Consider the following 24,409-nt stretch of genomic DNA (forward strand, 5'->3'; position numbering starts at 1 on the left):
CTGTACTCCCATCCCGGTCTCCAGACGGTGAGGTGAAAGAGGCACAAGAATTCCCGACTCGAATAGAATATGACTCAAAACAGGGGGACGCAGGCATTTTTAGCTGTGTTTTGGTTGAGAAGCTCTGGGGGAAAGTCTCTGGGCCTCCGGATGCTGTAACGCTCCATTATGTGGAGCAGAAACCACCGCCGGGAGCCCAAGGACCATCTTTAGTGGTCTCAGAGCTTCTTTTCAGGGGAGAGAGTCGGGGTGAAAATTACACTCTGTGAGTGATGAGAACCAGGAGGGTGAACCAAAACAATCCTATGGCAGAACATAAACCCCTCGTCACAAATCTAAACAGAAGAAAATCCAAAGCTCAAACAAACCAAGCCATAGATGTGAGGGGGGAAAATAAAAAAAAAAAAAATCAATACTATTCTTTGACCAGTGAGATTGTAATAATTTTTATGTGGCAGAAAATTACTAAAAATAATCATCATCATTTTAATAAGTGTACACTTAATATGGCTTGACACTGTAAAATAAAATACAATGCTCAAAAAAACAAAAAAAATAATTAAATAATTCAAATAAATAAAATAATTATATAAAATTATATAATTATATAAATTTTTATATATAAAATTATAAAAAATATTACCAGCTTATGTTTTCTTACCACTAAATTACAAGTTAATTCTCCTATTTTAATGGGTTTGTTCTCACAGAAATACAACTTTGTTCTCACAAAATGGCTTTCATCTTATTGAAGGAGTCCTTAAATTTTGGGGGTGGAATCCATCTGAACGAGAGTGCCAGGAGGGGCCCCGCGAAGAGCCCGATATTCTCATTTCCTTTTCATTTCCCTTCCACAACACCTGCAGTGCTTACCTGACCCCGAGGGCCTCGCGGGTCGGCCCGCCGTTTCGGCCGCATTCAGGGGACTGTTGTTCTACTGTGAACCCTGGGCCTCGCTGGGGGAAAGGCCCGAGGGCCTCTGCGGCGTCTGTGCACACTTATCCAGGTGATGGTATGCCAGGCTTGTAGGGGAAAACAAACTGGGATGTAAAGGCAGCGAAGAGAAATTGGATGGTGGCGCATGAGCGGGCAGTGTGTTCCCCTTTCCATTAAAAAAAAAAAAAAAAAAACATGGATGAAGATGTCGTGTACAGAGCAGAACCGCAGGACCTTGGTTAAAAATCCAAAAAAGATAGGAAGAACCCAAGCAGCAGCAGGTAGTGTTAAAATTGTTTTTTGTTTTGTTTTTTTAAATAATGCAAGAGATGAGCAAATATGCTAAGAATTCAGCAGTCAAATATGGAATACATCTTTAAAATTGCAAAATTACAGCTGAAATTCTCCAAATAACAACAACTTTGGAAAAATTATCAACAAGTTTTCTTTTATTCTGATGAATAAAACAAAACAAAAAAAAAAGAGTAGTATGAAAAATCACCAGAAAACTGATGATTAAGGATCTACCACAAATTTGTCCAGAACTTTTCTCAAAACCATTAAAAAGAAGAAAAAAAACACAATTACATTACAGGAAACTACTCTTGCTGCGTTTTTTCATTTTTGAAAGGTTTGGTGAAAAAAAAAAAAAAAAAGTTTTCCACTGCAGGTTTCACATCTTGTCTGCCGGACGTAATGTTGACGTCTGTGCACGTAAAACCAGCATTGCTGACTCGGTACACTTGGGAATGTGTCAAAACTGCTGAGGAAGTGAAGAAGACCCAACCATCACAGCTCCAAAATAACAGCTAGAGACCAGTGGGTCTTTTCAAGCTTTTTCAGGTCTTAAACAAACTGCTGTATCTTCTAACTGATGTTCTCATCAGTTAAAAAAGCCTCATTTTGTGATTCCTGCTACTCATTTTTTAAAAATTCACTAGTGGCTGTTGAGGAAATTCTTTAGTCTAATTTACTAAGGTAAGACTTATCTTTATGCTTGATAAAAATGTCAAGACGTCACAAGTTATTTTCAGTTGGAACCTAACAATATGGGACTTGACTTATAAACTACCTTTAATGGCAACCGTGGCTCAATTGGTAGAACAGGAGAGTTCATGGTTCAATCCCTTATTCCTACTGTCTGCCTACTATTATTTATTATTGTTATGTTTTACTTGAAACTCTGGCACAACAATTTCCTTCGGGATAAATAAAGTTGTTCTTATTCTTATTCTTGTTCTTATTCTTAAAGTGTCCTTGGGCAAGACACTGTACCTGTCAACAGTTGCTCCCCATGGCCTGGTTAGCACCTTGCATGACAGCTGTGCTGCCTTCGGTGTTTGAGAGTGTGCGCAAATGCGAAAAAGGCTCATTTATGCTCTTCGTTAAATCTGTGTACGTCCATTGTGCAATTCTGTATGTTTTTGGGCAGCCAATTGCAGCAAACTTAGCAATACAATTGGAAATTATGAGGGAAGTATTGCGCGGTATGCTCAAGTGCAACCACTGAAAGGAACAGAGAAGACGATAACATGGCGTCGGTATAACCAGGGAGAAGAATTGTCTGTCCACATGCCGGAGTGTATTCAACAGCCGCCACCATCAACTGCTGTTTCTTTTCTGTTGCCTGAAACGGAATGCCAAACTTGAAAGTGAACTCTGCACTGCCCCCCTGTTGGATGCATTGCATGACAGCATAACACAAGCATGGGAAGTTTGCGGGCAGTGATGTTTGACAACATTTGAATTGGACATACCTGTTTACATACCGTAGCATAAGGATAAATGATAAAATAGTTGCACACAAAGTAATGGAAAATATAGAAAATGAAAAATAAAAACACTTGTGCCAAAAAAAAAAAAAAAGCAACAGCTGCCTCAAGAACATGAGTCTTTGGATGAGTAGATGTTTGAACAAATGAATGCAATGAGGTCTGTTGGGAGCAGAGCTGGGTTTTAAACAGCTGAACTGCAGCTTTAGCAATACTCACAGAGAGAAGTACTTTGGACGGTCAACCCTCAACTGCAATTTTTACACAGATATTAAAATATCAAAACACTTCAACATGTGCATGGCTTTGTCTTGGCAGAGCACTTCTTTGTTAATCCACTCAGATTCAAAATCATCATTAAAAAGAGTGAGGCATGAGTCACTCATAAATCCTAACAAGAGGCACTCAGAATTAGCATGACATTCCCTGTAAATCTGTCTGAGCGCATTTTAATGTGAGAGGGAAATAGTCGAAGAGCGAAAAAAATATCAACAATCAACGTTAAAAAAATTTGAAAGAAATTTGCTAGAAAAGCAAAAGATCCCCGAGGGGCCCTGACGCCTGCTGTTTTTAGGAACTCCCACGATAAGAGAACAAACATAGCAGCCCGAAGGCCAACAACGCTGCCACAGCCAAAGTTTCACTTCTTGCTGCTGTATTTCCTGCTGAGCCGACACACATGACACACAAACCCTGGCTCGCGCACACAGACACACACATTCACACACTTTGCCCCAGTCATGCCTGAACCACAGCTGAACCTGTGACGTAACAAAAAAAAAAAAAAGAGAGCAAGTGAGTCAAGAGGCGGAGCCTGTCCTGCTGCTGGAAAAACTGCTATGTCCTCAGCTGAGTGTGTGTGTTGTGAATGTGTGTACGAAAGTGTGTGTGTGTGGTGCTCCCTTGGCTGCCAGCCAAAGCCCTGAGCTCAGCATTCTGTAATGCACTTCCTCTCTGTGTGTTTCACAGCTTGCATAATACAGACTCTCAGCACCGCATAGCAACCAAACTTAACCATTTACACGCCAGTGCATTTCTCAGAACAAAACAGGGCAAAAAAACATGAATTAAAATGGGGAGATTGGTCAACAGTTAAATTTTCTGTCAACGTATCTTTAGCGGTTGGAGAAATGTAAAAAATTTGGTTGGATTGCAGTCAGCGCAAAAAATCATCAACCTTAAAACCTATTTTGCTTATAATGTAAACACATTTTCCTTATTTCTTATAATATTTAGAAAACTAAAACCATATAGTGTTCTCTCAAATCAGTGACGAATGGTATTTCACCACAAATCGAAAAAGACGCAGGCTTAAGATCAATGAGAATTTTTTGTTTTAACTCAAAATTCAAGGAGGTCATCCTGAAGGACGCGACTGAAAAGTCCCACCGACTCAGCAAGAAAAGAACCAGTTAGACCCACAGCAAACCAACGACAGCTCCCCTTTCCGCCCAGTCAGGCCTTCAAGTGCACCCTCTTCTCCAAGGCGTGTCTATGCACTCGACTGAGCGCTGTGTGTGTGCGCAGTTGAAACGATGCGGAGGCCAATCTCTCGACCGTGGAGCTGCAGACACATCTCTGGGCTTGTAGGGAAATCAGGAGTAAACAACCAAACACTGGTGGCACTAGGCTGCTTAGCATCTGTCCTCAGATGGGCCGCCGATTCTTAAATGCGTTGCCTGCGAGGCTGCTCACGGTAGCCGGTTCTGGCACAACCTCAATCGTTACAGAGAACTGGCTCAAGCGCCTTTCTGGTCATTTATAGATCATCTGTCGCCATGGGAACTCATATCAGAGATGTAGAAGCACAGTAAAACAGGACAGTCAAGTAAACATGTGGTAATTTGCCGTTGCACAAACAACCACAGAATGTGTACCTGTGTGTTTGTGTGTGTGCATGTGTGTGCATGTGTGTGTGTAACACATTGGAATCCAAAACCAACTTCAGAAAACTGGATTGAACCAGAGGTGCTAATGTTAGCATACCTGAATGAGGAGTGTTCTTTTGATATGACAACATCCTCAGTCCAAGTTCAAATGCTAGTCAGTTGAGATTAGTAAATTGTTAGAAATCATTACCGTCAAAATCACTGAAAAAAAAAAGGTATAATCTGGATTAAATTTGAGAAAACATTGTATGCATGCCCTGGTTAGCGAACTTTCATTTTGTCAAGTAAACATCATGACGGAGGTCAAAAACCAAGATATCAGATTGCATGGCTGCTTGGTCTTGAACGTCCACTTAGCTAACAATGTCTTCTGAAACCGCTGACCGGACTACATGAGGTTGTTGCACTGCTAACCCACAGTCAGGGTCAATGAGGACTTACTGTACATAAACAGGGTCAGTGTGTGTGTGTATGTGTGTGTGTGTCCTTTATAACCCTTTAATGACCTCATCATGCTGCTGTCTGATGGGAAATCAAAAACCCAATGAGTAGAAAAAGATATATTCACAGCATTCATTCATTTTTTCATCAATAAATTTCAAGCCAAGCAGTGGGAAAACCGACATTCTGAATCAAATCCTTTTTATTTCAATACTTCCCGTTTGGGTGATGTTCGCCTGATAAACATCCATCCGATGACCCTCCACAGTCGCAGTTTGGACCTCCAGAGAGGCCCAAGACCCCGAAATTTGAAAGCTAAAGAAACTATAAAGAACTGAATTACTCCTTTCTGATGAATAAAACTCAAGAGTTCAGTGTTTTTTCCTCTCATCTAACCCGCTGTGTCCAGTGAGGATTGACACTCGAACGCCACGAGCGTCATCAGGTCCTTCTCTACTAGCAAATTCCTCATCTCTCTCAGAAAGACGACAAGAGGCCGGCAATTTTTTTCTTAAACAACCTGCGAGAAAATCAGTCTCATCATCCAGTCAGGGAAACGACTCCTCCAGCGAAAACAACTGCCGCCGCTGTTTTATGGCGTCCATTTTGGCGGCTGCTGTAAAGGGAGTTCTGCTCGCCTTGGCTACTAACAGCCGGCGTTCCGGCTCCGACGAGGCCGGTCGGGCCGGCTAAGGGAATCAGCTGTTCTAGGGTCGGAGATTCGACCATAAAAGAACGTAGCGGTGACTGGAGAGGTTGGGGAGGTGTGGGGGCTCTCCTAATATTATGAGAAATAAAATTCTAAATGTTGTGACCAAAAGCTGTGGGACCGTGAGAAACAAATAATGTATTATCGCATTAAAGTCATCACTCAATGAAAAATGACCAGATACTTTGGAAGAAAATGTCACGATATTACAGGAAAAGAGGCGTAACCACAGGAGAGTGAAGCCATGATGTCATGTCATTTAGCTTGAAATTTCACAGTGATAAAATCAACAGCGCGAGGACAATAAATACAAATTTTACGGTTCAGAGGTAGGACCCACACGCAGGCAAGGGGCTCCGCACCAAAACAGACAGAGTTTGAAACATGAAGACCAGGTAGGGGGATACAGGGCAGATCCAGGCCTCACTGATAGACAGTAACCAGGACCATCCGTGCAATCAAAACCAATGCCAATCTACAGTAGGTGTGCACTCGCCAAGTGCATACCCAACAAATATATAACAACAAATATATAACACGGGGAGAAAAATTATCATATGATTTTTGTTATGGAAATTAAAAAAAAGATAAATTCCTGAGTAAATTGTTGTAAAAACACAAAAATGTCTCAATATTTATATTTTTGTTGTGACAAAAATTATGAAATGATAAATTATAAGACCTCACTTGAGATTAAAGTTGTAACTTAAAAAGATTATAAAAATCATAAGTTTTTTTAGTTTTAGTTTTCAGTTTTACGTGAAAAAAAAAACAAAAATATTCAGTCAAAGAGCGCTTGTTTAAGTGCAGCCTGTTCCCAGTGAGGGGCTTTATCCCTGAAGGGGCGTCAACGCTGCTGCATCTGTTGCGGCTCCTGGGAACGCAGCTACGTTTCCCCAGAGCTCCCTCGCTGCAAAAGACTGAAACAAGAAACCCTTTTGAGCTTCTGTGATATTCTTGATATTATGTGAAGACATGTGGCGCCATTCACCTCAAGGAAAATACTCTCTGTTTATTTCTCTAGATGGGAACACTGAAACCGTTTAGCTACATGTAGCATACCTTAGCATTCAGTCTGGAGATTTAGAAAAAAATATTTAGTATAACATATATGTCATTTCCAGTTGCTTCATATAAAAACAAACTCAATTGAAGATAATGAGTTTTTAAGGATTTTTTTTCCCCATTTCACCGCCTGTACAAGTTGATAGTCAGCTTAGCTAAAATAGCTAGTAAGAAATAAGGAAGTGAAAAGCCAAAACTTCATTTATGTTTGAAACAGTGACTGAACAACAAATTCCAAATGCTTTAAGGAGAATTGACATAGCCTTAGTCTATATGCTAAGCTAAGCCTATAACTACTACCGTATTTTCACAACCATAAGGCGCAACGTACTAAAAGGCGCATTCTCAGTTATGTGTGCCATTACTGTATTTAACACACACATAAGACGCACCTGATTATAGGGCATGGGTTTTATATATTTTTTATACAATCCACGCCCACACCTCCCCCTTTAACGTTCTCATGGTAGTCGTCCATGTTTGTGATGTGGCTGGGCTGGATGTGTTTGTTGGCGATGTGTTTGCTGCAGTAGGATGGACAGATTTTCATTATAATCCGCTAGAAGTTGTTGCGCTACCGTAGTCCTGGTCCGGGTGGAAAAATGGCACTGTTTCATGAAACGAAAGCACCAAACAGACCTCCTTGGAAATGTTAAATATTCATTCCTTCTGCATTTAGTCGATTGGTGACTGTCGAAACGCTTCTCCCACTCGTTCTTTGCTTGATGATCCACTGCTAGAGTCTTTCCACCAACTCGGGGTCACCTTGCCTTATGTCCGCGAAAAGTCAGCTGGGTCTTCTTGACCTGTCGGAGCTCGTTTTCTAGCTTCCTCCACTAGCAGGCCATCGATTCATTAATCTTAAATTATCTCGCGGCTGTTGGATTTCCATGTTCCTCTGAGCAGCTGATGGCCTTCAGTTCAAACTGTACTTCATAAGTGTGTCTCTTTACCATTTTCAGGGTGGTTAAAATAACCATGTTCTGCATAATGCACATACCCGTTCTTTTATATACAATCAACGTCCACACTTCCCCCTTTAACGTTCTCATGGTGTTCTCTACTACGTCTGCCTTACAACAGCAACACACACAGGGCACACTACACTATAGGGCGCGCCACACATTTTGAAGAAAAATCTAAGACTTTAATGTGCACCTTATAGTCGTGAAAATACGGTAAGCTATAGTTTCAGCATCCAACTGGGTAAAAATAAACAACATATTCAATGAAAGTGAATATACTTTAAGTTGCGATCAAATGTTTCTCTCGACCCATTTATATGATTTTGGAGGATGGCAAAGATTTGCTTAGCATTAGGGAAAAGAACAAAACATAAAATGATATCTGTATTTCAAACAAAAGCTCAGTTGTCAAAGCAATGCTGTGTCTTTCATTACTAGTTGTTTTGGCTATTTAGGCTAAGATAAGCTGACGGTCTCCTAAACCTTTAATTTAAATGGGACCAGGAGGTAGTTAGATTAACCTATGACAAAATGTTAAATCTTTATGTCATCAGTTTATTTTAGTCAATACAAAGCTAACTGCATCCATGTTATTTATAATCAGATACATTGGTTCCTACTAACGGTCCAGGAGAAAGTTAGCTTATCTTAGCTCCACTTGGCTCACCATTTCTGCTTACGACCTACTAATCAAAAAGGCTGAAAGATGCAAAAAATACTTATTTATCTTTTTGTTCTTGAATACAAAAACACAGGCGACAAGTCGAGGAACAGCTGAATTAAAAACAGAACAGAGGGGCTTGAAAACGCTGACTCAGCTTCAGTATTTACATCTTGGCTCAGAGCAGCAGCAGCAGCAGCAACAGAGATGTCGACCAAAATAACCAGGAAGTGAAAGAAAAGGATGAAAAAAGTAAAATGTGGAAACGGGAGCAGAGCGGTGGGAAGGAAACTTTGGGGGGATAAATTTAACTCTGATGCTTTTCCTGCTAAGAGATGCCAGCATTGAAACAGTAGCCATTTCTATATTTTGCTTCCCCTTTAGTCCAACAACAGTCACACAAGGCTAAAAGGGAGGTTATGTTACACACACACACAAATTGTGTGTGTGTGAGTTTGTTTAATTGTGTTTCTAAAATGCAATGACAATAAAGGCTATGCAATTCTTCTATTTCAGATAAAACTCAATATCTCTCAGGTTACATGTATAAATTTCTGAGTTGAAAATTTAAAGGAAACAGAAACAGAAATATTTGAATGTCATTTTGTTCTCACTGATTTTGGTACATTTGTTTGTTTTGGTTTCGTTTTGATTTTCCCCGAAAATCTTTATTCTGGTATATTCTGAGAATATAACTACCTCTAGCCTGCCCCCACACGCACACATGCACACACACACACACACACACACATTTGATCCATACATCCAGTTAGCTAGCGAGATAGATCGATATCTGCTGTCATGATTGGGTGTGGGTGAACTTTCCCACAAAAAGCTGAGATTCCTTTTCCATCATAGGGAAGTGATACCTACAGAGAATAATGTAACGAAGTATTTTCAAACCACACTGTGAGTCTACCCAGTATGATAAAAGCTTTGGTGGAATCTTTGCATATTTTGTTTGTTTGTGCGATCTGTCCCGTGTCAGACATCGTCTGTTGGGGGCTTGAGTTAGAGGAAAAGACACACCGTATCACTTTCATTTCCTTTGCTTCAGAGGATGATCAAGACATTGCCGAGCCGCTGTGCTTGGGAATATTTCTATGCGGCACCCCGGAAGCAGTTTTCCTTTCACTTTCATTCCAATGATGTACAGTAATAGTGGGTCCGAAACACACAGTGTTAGCGTTTCCGTAAAATAAACCGTTAACGGTGATGGTTTGCGCGGCCTTCAGTTTCTTCTGTGAAATAGATCACTAGTTTTAAACTGCTGATCTGGGGTCAGAATGAAGGAACCTGGCGGAGGGTGGCTGGGAGACTGGAGGAAACCAAGTAGTAGTTTAAAAAAAAAAGTATAACGTCTGTCTCTGTCAACGCCTACCAGAGAAGTTGTCAGAAATGTGATGCCGTCTGCTTTGCTGCATATGAGCAAACAGGCGGGCTGAAACATACACACACGCACATACAAACAGTCACACACACCTGCTGCATGGTGTGTCGCAAGTGCATAACTGTGTGACCCTCAACCTCTGAACTGCCAGCAGTTGCTTGTGGAATGAGTGTGTGTGTCCAGGGGGTTGGGGCGTGATCTAACGGATGTTAATAATGCTTTTGACACCCAAACCAGTAAAGTTGTGTAACACTAAGCTGACATAATATGCAAACCGATATTTTTATATAGCAGTGGAATCACAGACAGATGTTAACAACACATTTCCTACCAGAGGAAAGAAGCGAATTTGCTTAAGTCCTTCCTTTTGCATCACACCAACGGAGAAGTGGTGTGAGGCCAAAAACCTCACCCTCAACACGGAACAAGACCAAGGAGATGATAGTGGACACGAGGAAGGAGAAGAGACCTCATCAGCCAAGGTCTTCAGGTGGAGAGGGTGAGCAACTTTAAATACCTGGGTGTTCACATAAGTGAAGACCTCACCTGGTTACTCAACACCGCGCAGAGGGTCAGGAGGGCTCAACAGCAACTGTACTTTCTGAGGAGGCTGAGGAGGTTTGCCATGTCACCTAAGCATCCTGACCAGCTGCATCACTGTGTGCTACGGCAGCGAGTAGTGACAACTGCAGAGAGGATCACCAGAACCTCACTGCCTTCTCTGCAGAGCATCTACCAACGCAGAGTCCACAGGAGAGCGGCCTCCATCGCCAAGGACCGCCCCTTCCCAAAACACAGACTGTTCACACTCCTCCCCTCCGGCTGGAGGTACAGGAGCGTGAAATATAGAACGGCACGATTAAAGAACTCGTTCTACCCAAACCGCCACCAGACACAAACAGTTGACACTCATTCTTCCCCTTACGCATGTAAAGTCTACTGCCACGTAAATTGCATTCATCCTTGCACCTGCACTTTGTGCTTTGCACACCAAGCTGCACTCAAATGTATTGTTGCACTGTCACTATTGTGTTGCAAAGTTCACAATCATATCTTAAATCATATTTATCAAAATGTTTACACTCTTCTATCAGCACATATTCCAGTGCACTGCGGACAGAAAGTAGGAATTTTACTGTACAGGGAAACACGTTTCTACACTTTGCATCTTGAATCTTTTTCTTTTCTGAAGGAGATAAATGTTGAAAAGCTGGGGAATGACTTTCAGAAGTCAAGGATTTCAGAACCGGCTACCAAAAGTACAAAACTTTGTCATCGCTTGAAGTCACTTTCCTGTGCGTTTCTATGAATTAGAAAGATTTCTTCTTCCACCTCTTTTTTTTTCATGTCGAAGACCTTATTAAAGGGACGATGGATGGCAGGTCTAGACATGTCGCATTGGTGGGTGTTACCTCTTTTACACACACCCACACCCACACCGTGCAAAACCAGCTTACACAACCGATCAAACAGCACATCCTGGGCTTGTTTCTGTCTCCCAGCAGCCGTTTAACCGCCGGCACACCGTCACATTGACGAGCCTTGAGGAAGGAAACCGTTTCGTCACAGGGGAAGAAGAAGGATGAAGGGGGAGGAGGAGGCGGAGCTTGTCACTGTCAAAACAAGACAGAGGTCACACTTTATCATGGCGGCATCAAAACCCTCCGTTTGCTTGGGGATCATCAGGCAGCAAACGCTTGCTCAACGTTCTGGAGCGCAAAGAGACGGGGGGGGGGGGGGGGGGGGGGGGCATGTGACGGAAGGATGTGATGGGACAAGACACCCAGCGTCCGCAGATCACCCTGCCGCATCGAACTCTCATCTCAGCGTCCTTTCCAAACGCACACAAACCCCAGATTCCTCTCCCAGCCCCTCCCAGGCCCAGTGCGTCTCCTGGTACAGCGATTCGACACCAAGCCTCCTGACATTACTCATCATTAACCAATGAAAACAATGACTCAGCCTGCAGCCACACATCAGGCCAAAAACACACCGCCTTAGTCTGCAGGGCCTATGAGAGCCAGTGTGTGTGTGCATGCGCAGCCACCACTTCCTGAAGGCGACCCGTCATCTGAAGCTGAATCATGGGTGATCATTAGAGGAGATGACTCATCAACGATCTCATTCTTGATCACTTGGTCCAGCTTGAATAATCTGGAGGCTTCTCCAACCTCCATCGCCAAAAAGATGCCTGGAAATGAGCGAGGTGATATAACCGCAGTTTTCAGACAGCAAGGGAGGACGGAGAGTAGCAGTCTGTCAAATATTGATAAAAAGAATTTGATTGTAATTATTTTACAAGATTTCTTTTAGGTTTTAAGATAAACTTGTGCCAATTTAGTTTACTTTCTGGAATATTTTGTGAAATATCTCTTTACTTTAAGACAAATTCTTTCATGAATCTAACATAACTTCCTACTTCTAATCAGCTTTTTGTTCAATTTAGCTTGAAACATAAACACTTGTCTCTAAATGTATCCTCTTCTTCAAGCGCGACAATTCAAATTATTTTGAAAATTACCTAAATCAAATACAATACACAATTACTTTTTTTATATTAAAGTACTGTGTCTTCCATCCAGCGGATGCTCATGGATATTAAGAGTGAATGTGAAAAGTCAGAGTCAGGGAGTTGGGCCTCCGTTCTCTCCAATGCAAAGTGTCACGTGATGATATGAAAAAGAAAAATCATATGGGTTTAGATGTCCTGACATCCAGATTACCCCTTGGCTGCTCCAACCAAGTAACCAGTTAGATATTTCAGCTCTCACAGGCTTGTTCTAAGTTCCATACATACATAGGAACATGCCAACAACAAGCAAGTCAGACTTACAGCCACACAGCCCAACATTTGTTAGAAAGAGGATGGGAATTTTTTCTACGCTGGAAAAAAAAAGTTGGACACACAAAGGAATAGTTTCAAGTCAGCCGTCAAAATCTGGTTTTACTTGTACAGAGTATTGTCACAATATTAGTTCTTATACTGCTGTACATCAAGATAACCTGATGAATTTTTTCTCTATGAGTGAGGAGAAACAGCTTACGCATTGAGAAAATAGTTTCGGGGATGATCGTTTAAATCTGGTTTGACACGTCGTCTGCGTGCTAGAACAGTGCCGCGCATCTCGGGGCCTGCAGCTATGACCCAGAAGAACCAGATCTTGCTGTTACAGTTACAGACGCTTGGGGGGTAACACACAGAAAACCAGACAATCCTGGAGAAAGGGAGTGGGGGGTGGAGGGGGGCGAGGCACGAGGATCTGCGGCAGGTAGCAAGCTGCTAACACAACGCAAAGACAACCATCAGTCTTTATTAAATACACTTAGGCTGTGAGCTAATGTGCTAAGCTAACAGCCTCTGATGGATGACGCTTTCAAGGTACCATTAAAAGGCTCCTCGTCGCTCAGCCACGTTCACTGTTTCATCTTGGACAGTAATAACATGATTACAGTTGGAATCCACATTTCATGTGAATTATTAGCTTTTTCTGGTCAGGGCGTCAATAATGTGACATTGTAATTATTTTGAAAGTAATTTAAAAAAAAAGGCTAAATTTATCAAGACAAAATGAAAAGATAGTAGGGGGAAGATAAGAATTGTAAAAACAAGAAGCAAAAAAATCGAATCCCAGTTCTGCTCCTTCCAAGCCAAGGTTTTTCCTGTTTTTTTTTTCCTCTTAATGGAGTACATTAAAGGGTTAAAGAGACACAAATAGTCTGGCGGTACTAATCAATAAAACCATTATAAAGTCCAATATTTCTTTGGCCAACGTTGGGGATTTCTGGGTTTTGCAGATGATAAGACTGGGATGTTCCCAGCACCTCCCCTCTTATTAGCTAAAGTGCAGCGCTAGCGGAGGTCTGCTGGGGCGGGGGGGCAGGGCTAACGGTGGGCCCCGTGAGGACGGGGGACGGCGGGGCAGGCTACGACTCGCTGAGACAGCGCGGCATTGAATAAAGCCTCCCCGGAGACGGGAGGCCATGTTGGCGGGTCTCTCTGGCTCGCCGGGGCCAAAGGTGGCTCTTAAGTCGTCGGGGTTCGAGGCAGAAACGAGTTTTGGCCACGGACAAAAAGTAGACCCATCGATCCGACCGGGAGGGCAGACAGACATTAACTGGCGACCCCCCCCACCTCCGCCTGGCTTCCACCACCTCGCTGATCCACCGCCTCCCCCCTTTTTTCCCTTGAGTTGAAGGTCAATTGCGGGGGGATATGGCAGAGGAATACATAACAGGGGATGGACAGATGTGGGAGGAGTACTAAAGCGGTGTGCCTAATGATCAGCTAATGCTAACGGTTCGCCAAACGTCGGCAAAAAGCCTGATACTCCCAGTTCGAGAGGCTTTGTCACAGATTGGTCGGATACAGCAAGTACCCATCCGTCTCACACCAGACAAATTTAGCTCAATTTCTGTCCAGTTGTGATAAACTGAGAATGTAGTTCTGGTGTTATAAGCACAGTTTTACCTCATTCACATTTCATAAAACAGGGGAAAACTTAGACAGCTTACAAACCGTGTACATTACATGTATGAACATAGAACCCCCCAGAACCCTCGATGCTTATTCATATTCTTTTCTCTGTTCTGTGTAAGTACCGGGGATCATTGGACCGCTGAGGATGAAACTCAGGTGTGTGTTAAGTGTTGATTCAATAACAGCTTCTACATGCATTCCATATCGGCCTCAATACTGTCCTGGTTCCATCAGGACTTTCTACAGAGAAAGAATCGTCTACTGAAACAGTTTGGCAGCCGCTGTAAAATCCAGCTAGATCAGAACAGTTGATCTTGAAAAGGATCTAAATTGAATGACTGAATAAAATCAAGGCACATCGATCTGAATAAATGACCAACAATCTGGATAATCAATATTTAGATTATTAGACAATTTTTCAACTTTTTGTAAAGTTTTGTGAGTTTGTGTTCAGTTCCCACTGAGTTTTTGTCGTTTTCTCACAAATATGTAAATAAGACAAATAGGGATACTAAATCCAAGATTTCATTGTCGCTATTATCATTTTTAGGGGATTCTTGATGCTAAAGTAAACATCGATCACAACTAAAATTGTAATCATTAGAGAATTGGATATATTATAACACCCATCTTACACACACATAGGCACACACACACTTCTTGCTGATATTTTTTTTGGTAATTCAATAACCGCAATAAAATAATTTTTTCCCCAAATAGCAGGTTTTCGTCAACGGCCATAAAATCCAGCTGAGCTTTTCGTTTCAGAGCCTGCGGCCAACCGAGCGCCCAATAAAAATCGATCTTGCAGAGCGGAGGCGTACTGAGGCCATATGCATATGCCATTAATGCTGATCACCAGCTCAAAGGCTGAGTGTGTGTGTGTGTGTGTGTGTGTGTGTGTGTGTGTGTGTGTGTGTGTGTGTGTGTGTGTGTGTGTGTGTGTGTGTGTGTGTGTGTTGTACATTTTTGCATCATTCAGTAGGTGAGTAGCGATTGATTCTTCATAAAATTGCAGATGCGCCGGCAGTAACGAGCGTGCACGAGCCTCAGTGTGTCACAGATAAGGTAAATTAGTGCCAGTCCCGAATTCAATTACACACTTTGCTGAATTTAGCAGTAAAAGAAAAAAAAAGTGTGAAGATACTGCACCACAATATGCCAGACGTGCAGCTGAGTGTGTGTCTGAATTTGTGCACGTGTGTTTGGACAATGGGTCAGAGGGAACTTTTGATTGAATCAATTACTGAGGCGCTGGCTGATGACCAACCTTGGAAATGTTGTCTGCGCAAACACACAAACACACTCATGCACATACACTGTGATGAATTGCATCATTTTATTGATTTTTTTTCTATTTGGAGGGGGGGGGGTTCTTGCTAATATTTGACACATTTTCAGGTAATTTCTTGCTGATATTTGAGAAAAATTAAATCAGATAATCTGTGAATTGGAAAGTAATCTATAATGCTGATCTCTGAAAATAATCAAAATTTCTTAAAAATGTGTTGTTGTTGTTGTCCTACAGTTTCCTAAAATGGACTGCTGATGTCAATGGGTAGAATGACTGATAAAATAAAGGTTAAATAAATACATTTCTTGCAAATATTTTGAACTATTTCTGACTGATTTTAAGTAACTCCCCAATAAAGATAATTTTGATGCTATTATGGCCATTTGTGGGGGGGGATTTGTCTTCTTGACATGACGTGACTGCCCAGTATCGTCAATGCAGAGCAGCAACCTTTAACCTCGTCGATCACAAGCCTACCCCAGCAACCCCGGCCTCACATGCTGCGACGGAGAAACCAGTTTATTTTAAATCATATTTTCAATGATTTTCCCTTTTTCAGATCTTTTATTATAAAAAAAATCTCAATCTTTTTTCAAACTTGGTTCTTTTTATGACCCTTACTGTCACTGAGTGTCACTGCTGCTGCCTTGATTCTCAGATAAACATTGTAAACTAATTCATAATAAGATGATTTACCAACACCAGTCTCTACCTGTTAGTTTGTCTAAAAGATGGGGAAAAAATTTGGTTAGTTGCAAAAATCTGGCTAAACAGATGCATCACCACGATCTCTCGAGCCCCTTGTCGGACGCACGTGTTCTCACACTCAATGCTCCAACTAACCAATTGCTTTTGAGTTTACAGGAATAATTTAATCTCGGCGGAAAACAGGTGAGCTGGTGACGAAGCAGCCAGCAAGCGAACTTTTGAGAGACCACAAGCCGATGTCATTTTAGACTACTTTGATTTTAACGCCTGACATGTCTGATGTTACCAAATGACTCACACTCAGGAAGTACACGCACGTACACACACACACACGACGCCCTTTTAGCATCACAGATGTTATGGAAGTGTAAGAAACCCATCAGGTTAGCTTTAGAGACAGGTCCCGTTAGCGCCAGAAATACTTTGTGTAAGCACCGCATTCCAAAACAAAACCATAAACAAACCAGTGGCTGAAAAACCTTGGGAGGTTTATTAAGTAAGTCCTCTATTGTAAGTCGCTTTGGATAAAAGCGTCTGCCAAATGCAATGTAATGTAATGTAATGTAAAAGTTCAGAGGGTCAAAAACGGCAAACATTAGCTGACAAATTCCATACTGTTGTTGTTGGCATGCTGACATGAGGCTGTTAGCATTTAGCCTGGCATTAACCGCTAATCTGACTACACACATCCACTGTGTTCCGTTATTGGTCAAATAAGTCTTTTCAAAAAGAAATGTAACATGTAACTACAAACTTTGTAGTTGGTTGAGGAAACTTCACGTATGCAATTTTACTTTTTGTGTTTCCCCGTGAGACTGCCTAGCAGATGTCCTCTTCCTGACCTCCAGTGTATCTGTGCTCACTGTGCGACTGAGAAAAACAAAAAGGAAAATTTTGCCTTTTTTGGACATCATTGTTGGTTTCACAGGACTTTAAAGATTAATGTGGTTAAAATAATTTTTCAATTGATGAAACCAATCGACATCGATCATTACAACTGTGGTAAAAACATCGACTTTGAATTAGACATAAAAACACAGATGCGCAATTTATCTCTTCAAATGGTGGTTTTCTCAGCTGCAATGGCCATTAAGATAAAATCACTCCCTTCCCTAACTCAGAAATAGATCATGTGATCACTGTAAAGGAAATGCATTGAAATGAAAAAGAAACAAAGTTATAGGCAATTGGGTGCCAGCACATTTTCACAGTATTCTCTGGTCATTTTAAGACAATTTTTTGTAATTTTAAGTGTTTTGAAGTTATTTTGGGGCAACTCATGTTTTTTCAAGTCCTTTTTTTGCTTTGATTATCTTTTTTCGCATGTTACACATTGGGCTTAAAACCCACAACTCATCCACTGGTATTCAAGTCTGAATAACTAGTTCTTCTAAATTCCAGGTTATTTCTTGAATTTTGGCGGAAACGGGGTGATTTCCCGCTTTGATTTGAGTCATTGATTTTCTAATGTTGTGAAATGACCTTGCAAGTCAAATTTTTGGGTTACAAATATAAACCAAAACAAATGTTCGAACAATTTTTTGGATCATTTTTTTGTTGGTGTTTATATTTAAAATGAAAAAAAATCTAAAACTCATTTCTTTCCATAATTAAGTATTTTTTACAGTTATTTCTCAAATGACTGACACGATAGTCATTTTTGTTTATTTCAATTAACAATCCAAATTAAAAAAAAAATTGATTCTATTGATATATTGTTACTTTCTGGGAAAATTGTTTCTTTTTTCTTAGTTTAAAACTTTTTTTTTTTTTTGCTGAAGTCAAATATACTATTGTCCCATGGTCATTAGTTATTTGACTGAAGCCGCATGATGTCATGGTCACCTCTGCAGCGGGGGGAACGCGGAGAAAACATCAACCCACTTATCTTTGCTCGGATCAACACGGAAGGTTTGTTGTTGAGGCTTTAGGAAAAGAGTTCACTGTAAAAAAAAAGAAAAATTATAAAAAGTGTACCAATTCATTTCCTCAAGCTCTGCAGTAAATAACACCCCTGCTAGCCTCCCTTACACCCCTTACTGCCAGATTACATCTTTTATTTATCAGCCTCCCCCACAACTTCTACTCCTCCAAGCTCTATTTTCCAGGAAATTCCAGATTGGGCTACAATCAGGTTCTCTTGAAATTCAAAACAGGGCGGCGCTTCAGTGACATCTCTTGAGCAGTGATTGGTTGGTTTTCGAGGGTTTGAAACAGTTTTCAGTGACTTGCAAAACATTGTCCTTGTTTCGCTTTCTCAAACTGATTTAGTTTTCTTCTAAAACAAATATCATGGTGTGAAATTCCGTGTTTCTGGTTGCTTTCAAAATGGTTAAAGATGATTTTTGGAGAGAATTTTTCAATTTTGAAATCAGATTCTTTCACCGCTAACTTCTTATGTACTTGAAATATAATATCAGTCGTGGTCTGATATTTCTGATTCAACTTTTAGATGAAATCGCTGTTTCATTAAATGGATAATAAAGTCCTATCTGATAGCTTCAGATGTATTTAAACTATTTGTTTTTTTTAAAAAGGATTGTATTTAATCACTTTTAATTGCAAGCAACATATTTCTGAATCTTGTTTGTTAAACTCCAGAAAAGGGACCGGAATTCCATCTCTGCCCTGGGAATATCTTCGCCTCTTTATGTGTATGTGTGTGTGTGTTCCCTGTTGGCCCACAGCAAGAACACAAAGCCCACCACGGCATTTAAAAGTGTGTGTATGTGTCTGTGTGATGGGGGTTGGGGGTTCAGGTCAAGCAGAAGTGTTCAGATTGCATTACAATTCAAATTAACCACGCAGATTAATGGGATTACAGTGGTGTGAAGGGGTGGGTGGGGTGCTGGGTGGTGGCAGAGGGGGAAGGTGGCACTGACAGGTGATTGGCTGGAACAAGATCACCGGGTCCCGACAGGCCATGGGACAGAAAACATCTGAATTAAGCCAAGACAGAGCTCTCGGCGTTTTTCGACCTGGGACAGAAACAGGGGTCGACACGGCATCTCATCGCAAACCCAGGTCACGCCATTTGCATCTCCTGCTGACTTCCTGGTCATCTGCACTTGATTTCCCGGCACCATAACATCCACATGCATTTGTTGTCTCCTAATTTTTGATTATTTTCTCGTTTCAGATGTTTTGTGTCTAATTTCTTTACAAATAATGCATAGCTCTAAGTATTTGCACTTTTGAATTGTCGGATTTTCTTTTCTCTATCACCCAGGAAATCGCCACTGGATTTGAAATGTATTTCTAACCTGACATCATGATGACCTATATGTGTATTTTTTTCCTAATCACAGGGAGAGCTTCTTTTTGATTGTCCGTGTCATTTTTTTTTTAAATTCATTATTTTAAAAACACTGTTCTCTTGCCTTGCTCCCCTGAAGTTCCTGGTTGCAAGCTACGAGAGGAATCCTTGCGATCAATAATCCTTCCTCCTCCCGGCCCAAGCTCTTCTGCATAACAAGCCAGTCAAAGGCGCCTTTGTTTGACCTTCCTTTGCTTGGCGGCAACAGGAAGCTTGAAAGACGCGCACGTGAACATGAAAATGGGAACAAAGTGGTAAACAAACAATGGCTGTGTCAGCCGTCTGATTGGATGTGAACTCAGACCGGCTGCGCCGGCAGCCAAGGGGGACCATGTGGTCGCTGCTGGGGAGGAAGTGACATTCGGCCCACAGGTGCTTGTTCCTGTTTCACTCTCAACGGAAGACAAACAGCTGCACTTAAAGCGGGCGCACGCATACCAGCCGAGCTCCACACAGTCAATTGCATGATTGTTTCCGTTCACAGTTTAAAATGTTCTGTAATGATTTGGTTTCACTGTCATTTGGTTTCCTCCTGATTTCTTGTAAATCCTCTGGTCGTCTTCGTGCAGTTATTTTTTATTCATATCCAAGGTTATTTATCACTGATCAACAGACCATTTCCCCACTATTTTGCTTTTTTCCCCCCAAATTTAAAGGCCATTTTTCTTATTGCTTATTCATAAAGGAATTTATTACTGATTTTGGAGATAATTTCCTCCTTTATTGATTATTTTCAACTTTTTGTGATATTTTGGGGGACCAGTGGAAGAGTACAGTTTGGGGCTAGTGCTAATCTAGAGCACTATCACTTGTGAATCTACATTGGACCTTTGTGTCTTCGTTTTGACAAAGACATCACAAAAGTATTTATTGGCAAACCTGTTCAAGAAGAACGACTGGCTCACGGATTACGCGTTCCTGTTTTTCTCTCTTCTGACTGGGGGTTATAACCTATTTGCTTCTTATCATCATTTATTAAAATTTCTTATTGACCTGAAGGACGCTCATCGCAGATTTTTCGACACACAATTTCATGAGAATTTTCAGTTTCGCTTTCCCTGCTATTTGTAATTCCGTACAAGTTATCTGGCAATTTCGAACGGATTGATATTGAAAACAGCAAATCTTTGAATGTAATTGTTTTTTTTTATAACAATTGTCATAATTTTGCTTTCTGATGAAAGTAGTAAACAAAACGCAACCTCTTGGTGACTTAAGTATGATTTTGTGACAACCAGCAGAAATGGGCTCCTCTCTTGATCCCTTGAAACTTTTTTTAAAATTATATTTTCTTTTTACGTGGTATATGTCAAAGTGTGGACACCCGCGTCCATCTTACACACGCACACGCAGGCGGACAGCAGTACATTTAAAGCATTTATCCCCGCATTTAAAATGCATGGAGCCCGAGGCGCTCGACCGGCCAGTCACGCATTTCCACTCGGGCTCCCAGCGGACTCAGCCCCGGAGCAACCGTTCGGTGTTTCCGCCGACCCCGGTCGTTTTATCCGTTATGGGTGATGTACAAGCTAACCGGAGCTCCGGTGCGTGACTATCGCGGTTTCTACCCACCGACTTGCAGGACGTTGTCCACGCAGCCGCCCTCCAGCAGAGCGACGCCTCTCCGGAAAGGCAGCCGGGTCTCGTCACCGCTCTCCCCGCCGCCTCCCGCGTCTTCGCCTCCGCCGCTGTTGAACGACGAGTACATGCAGATCTCCCGTTCGCTCCGCGGGAAGGACCAGTAGACGATGCGCCTCTGAACGGGCTCCGGGATCCGCTCGAATCGCTCCTCCACCCGCTGGAACGGCCACTTCTCAGCCACTCTCCTCGCCGCGATGTCCAGTAGGGACTCCGGACTCCGGCTCCGGCTCGGGTCGCCGTGGGCGGAAGCGCCGCCGGAGGCAGCGCCGCCGGAGGGAGGGGGCCCAGCGGCCCGCTGTCCCGACCGGCACGACAGTCCGAATCCCGGTCGACAGCAGAGCCGCTTGGCCGGGGGCTGCTGCGAGCGCTCCGCCATGTTAGCTCCGCGTTAACGGCGACAGGGGGAAGTTAGCTCAGCATAAGAGCTGCGGAGGGACGGGGGAAGGTCGGCCGCTGTTCGCCCGGCGCCCCCGTCATCCTTTTAAGGTAAATGTGGGCCGGGCTTTTCCTTTTTTCCCTTTCTTTTATCCTTGCTTGTCAAACCCCTTTGTTGACAAATGAAGAGGAGGCGGGTCCGGTCGGTTAGCAAGCCGGCGAGTGCGGGACTGGGTAGGCGGAATTCCCGCACTGTATTTAAGCCCTTTGTGAGAAGGGGGGTTTTGGGGGGAGGGATAAAGATAACAACACGGCTGTGAAACAGAGAAAAGTGGTGGGAATAAAACCCCCGGTTCTCCTGAACCCCCCCACCCGCCCGTAGCCCCCACCTCGATGGGCGTCGACAGGAAGCAAAGCTCGGCCGAGAGAGTCGCTTTTGTCCGGGGGGGGAGGGGGGAGGGGGCGGCCTGTCAACACCGGAGCCTCGTGGTTCGCGGAGGGGGAGGAGGGCAGCGAACACAACGCCGCCCCATATGACGTTTAAAGGTCCGTTGGAATGTGGGTCCATTTAAAGCGAGCACGGGGGAGGAAGGGTGACGCCGGTCCTTCTCCGCTTTTTTTTTTTTTTTTTTTTTGCTTTTTTTTAATAAATACACTTCAGAAAATAACAGAAATACGAATCACAAAATTGTGAAAAGTCACTGAAAGTTTTCGAAAAGCAGACAAATGGTCGACTTTTTTTTTAATAAAACCTCTCCCGACTGTTTGCGGAAGCGCTGACTTCCGCCTTCTTCTGCTTTGGTAAACAATGGCAAAGCGGAAGATCCGAATGCTCGATAGATAGATTGCAGGAATACAAAAAAAAAAAAAAAAGAGATATCTTGTGAACCACCAAGTTAAGTACATGTTATATTCCCCTGCAAGTTTTTATTTATTTATTTATTTATTTTAATTATCTATCTATTTTCTATCTATTTTCTTTTACTTTCTTTTTTGTCTAGCATTAAACATTCCTCACAAACCTTTAACTCTGTTAACTTCTGATTACATACAGAACAGATGTCCTAATGTCCTTTGCTCCGTCATCCCGGTCGTTCCATTGACATTCGATTCTACCTTGCCATGTTTATTTGTACATATGTATAGTTGTTTATATTATTTATGTTCAATAAAAAAAATTGCAGCAATACATACCTTTTGTGAAGACAACATTGAAACCACTGACCATATATTTTTCTCATACAAAAAAGTACAGGGCTTTTGGGCTAAAACTCAAAAACGGGTTAAAGACAATTTTCCATCGTCACCAGTTTCCCTCTCAAGACATGACATAACATTTGGTTTGCTTTTAAGCAACAAATGAGATTCACTATGTGTCAATGTTATTTCAGTTCTTCATTCACAAAAACACAATGCAAAAGTGTTCCCCCAATTTTACGTTCTTTATAAACAATTTTGAATTGTACAAAAAATCCTTAAAACTGATGGAAAAATCCAAAAACCAAAAAATATACAGTTTGATGTCTGACATTCCTTGTGAACCACCAAGTTAAATACATGTTATATTCCCCTTGCAGGTTTTTTTTTTTATTTTTATTTTTTCAATTCAATTTAATTTAATTTATTTAGTTATTTTCTTTTACTTTCTTTTTTGTCTAGGATTAAACATTTCTCACAAACCATTAACAATGTTAACTTCTGATTACATACAGAACGAATGCCCTTATGTCCTTTGCTTCCTCATCCCCGGTTGTTTCATTGACATTAGATTCTACCTTGCCATCTTTATTTGTACATATGTATATTTGTTTATGCTATCTGTGTTCAATAAGAAAAAAAAAATTGCAGCAATACAATATAAACTTGGATGCGAACGTCCTTGAAAATAACGACACAAGAGTAATTTAAAGGTTTTCTTCTCAAAGTTTTTGTTATGCTACTAATCATCCTTACTTCAAACCATTTTTTTTAGATTTCAAGCAAAGTTGGGTTTTTGTTTTCATTTTTGTCCCTTCGTGATCGTTTTTTTTTCCATCGCCGATTCTTTTTCATTTCAAAAGAAAGCAAAAATGACAGGGGAAAAAAAAAACAAGTTGAAAGTGACCTCTGAGTTGAGTTATCTGTAACATTTCATGTAATCATTTCAAGTTCAATTAAACTTTTCCTCTCTTTTCTGACAACCCTCTGAGAGAATCTACTTGTTTTTCAAGGACGGAAGCTCCTCACACTGAGAGGATCTTTAGACCCCCCTAGAGGCCAAAGGCTAAGCCTACATAGTCCACTTCTAGCCCCCCACTTTTTTTACAGCATCCCCTTTCGTGTGATTTACTGACCTCATCTGTTGCTTCCCCTTTAACCACCCTGTTTGTTGACTCATTTCTAGTGAAGCTGATGTGCAGTAATACAGTGACATCACCCCAACCACCACCACAACCTAGTGGTTGTAACTTATCCTGAGTGGGGGAACGACAGATCCTGCCTATCCTGGCATGTCCCTGTCTTGACGGTTGAAGTTGCTGGGTTTGGATCAGTCAAGATTTCACATGTTGCCACAACATCCAGTCAGCTACGCTCCGTTGCCGTCGACTCGGCGGACAAGTGAACTGGACTCGGTCAATCCGATGTGCGTTTACCAAACGTCAGTTGGCTGCAGTCCTGCTGGCCCCATTTACGGACCCTTCCGGCCAACAGAAAATATCTATCTTTGTACTCACACTCTGTAGCTGACATCCCCTTTGTGTGCATTCTTGATATTGTTTAGGGGGCGGCG

The 24,409-nt window shown here is 41.9% G+C and overlaps 1 protein-coding gene across 1 annotated transcript in view; it reads right to left on the reverse strand.

Moving 5' to 3' along the window:
- Nucleotides 1–21,947, reverse strand: part of LOC147231278 (zinc finger SWIM domain-containing protein 6-like) — a 41,869-nt gene extending 19,922 nt beyond the window's left edge. The window contains exon 1 of the mRNA XM_086152572.1: nt 21,196–21,947. Coding sequence (XP_086008698.1) covers nt 21,196–21,640 — 445 coding nt within the window. The 5' untranslated portion in view covers nt 21,641–21,947. The remainder of the gene's footprint in view (nt 1–21,195) is intronic.
- Nucleotides 21,948–24,409: the final 2,462 nt, after the last annotated feature.

Source organism: Fistularia commersonii, chromosome 9 (genome assembly GCF_037954325.1).
Source record: "Fistularia commersonii isolate RoL2024-O1a breed Wild chromosome 9, RoL_Fcom_v1.0, whole genome shotgun sequence".
NCBI classification, from domain to species: Eukaryota; Metazoa; Chordata; class Actinopteri; order Syngnathiformes; family Fistulariidae; genus Fistularia; species Fistularia commersonii.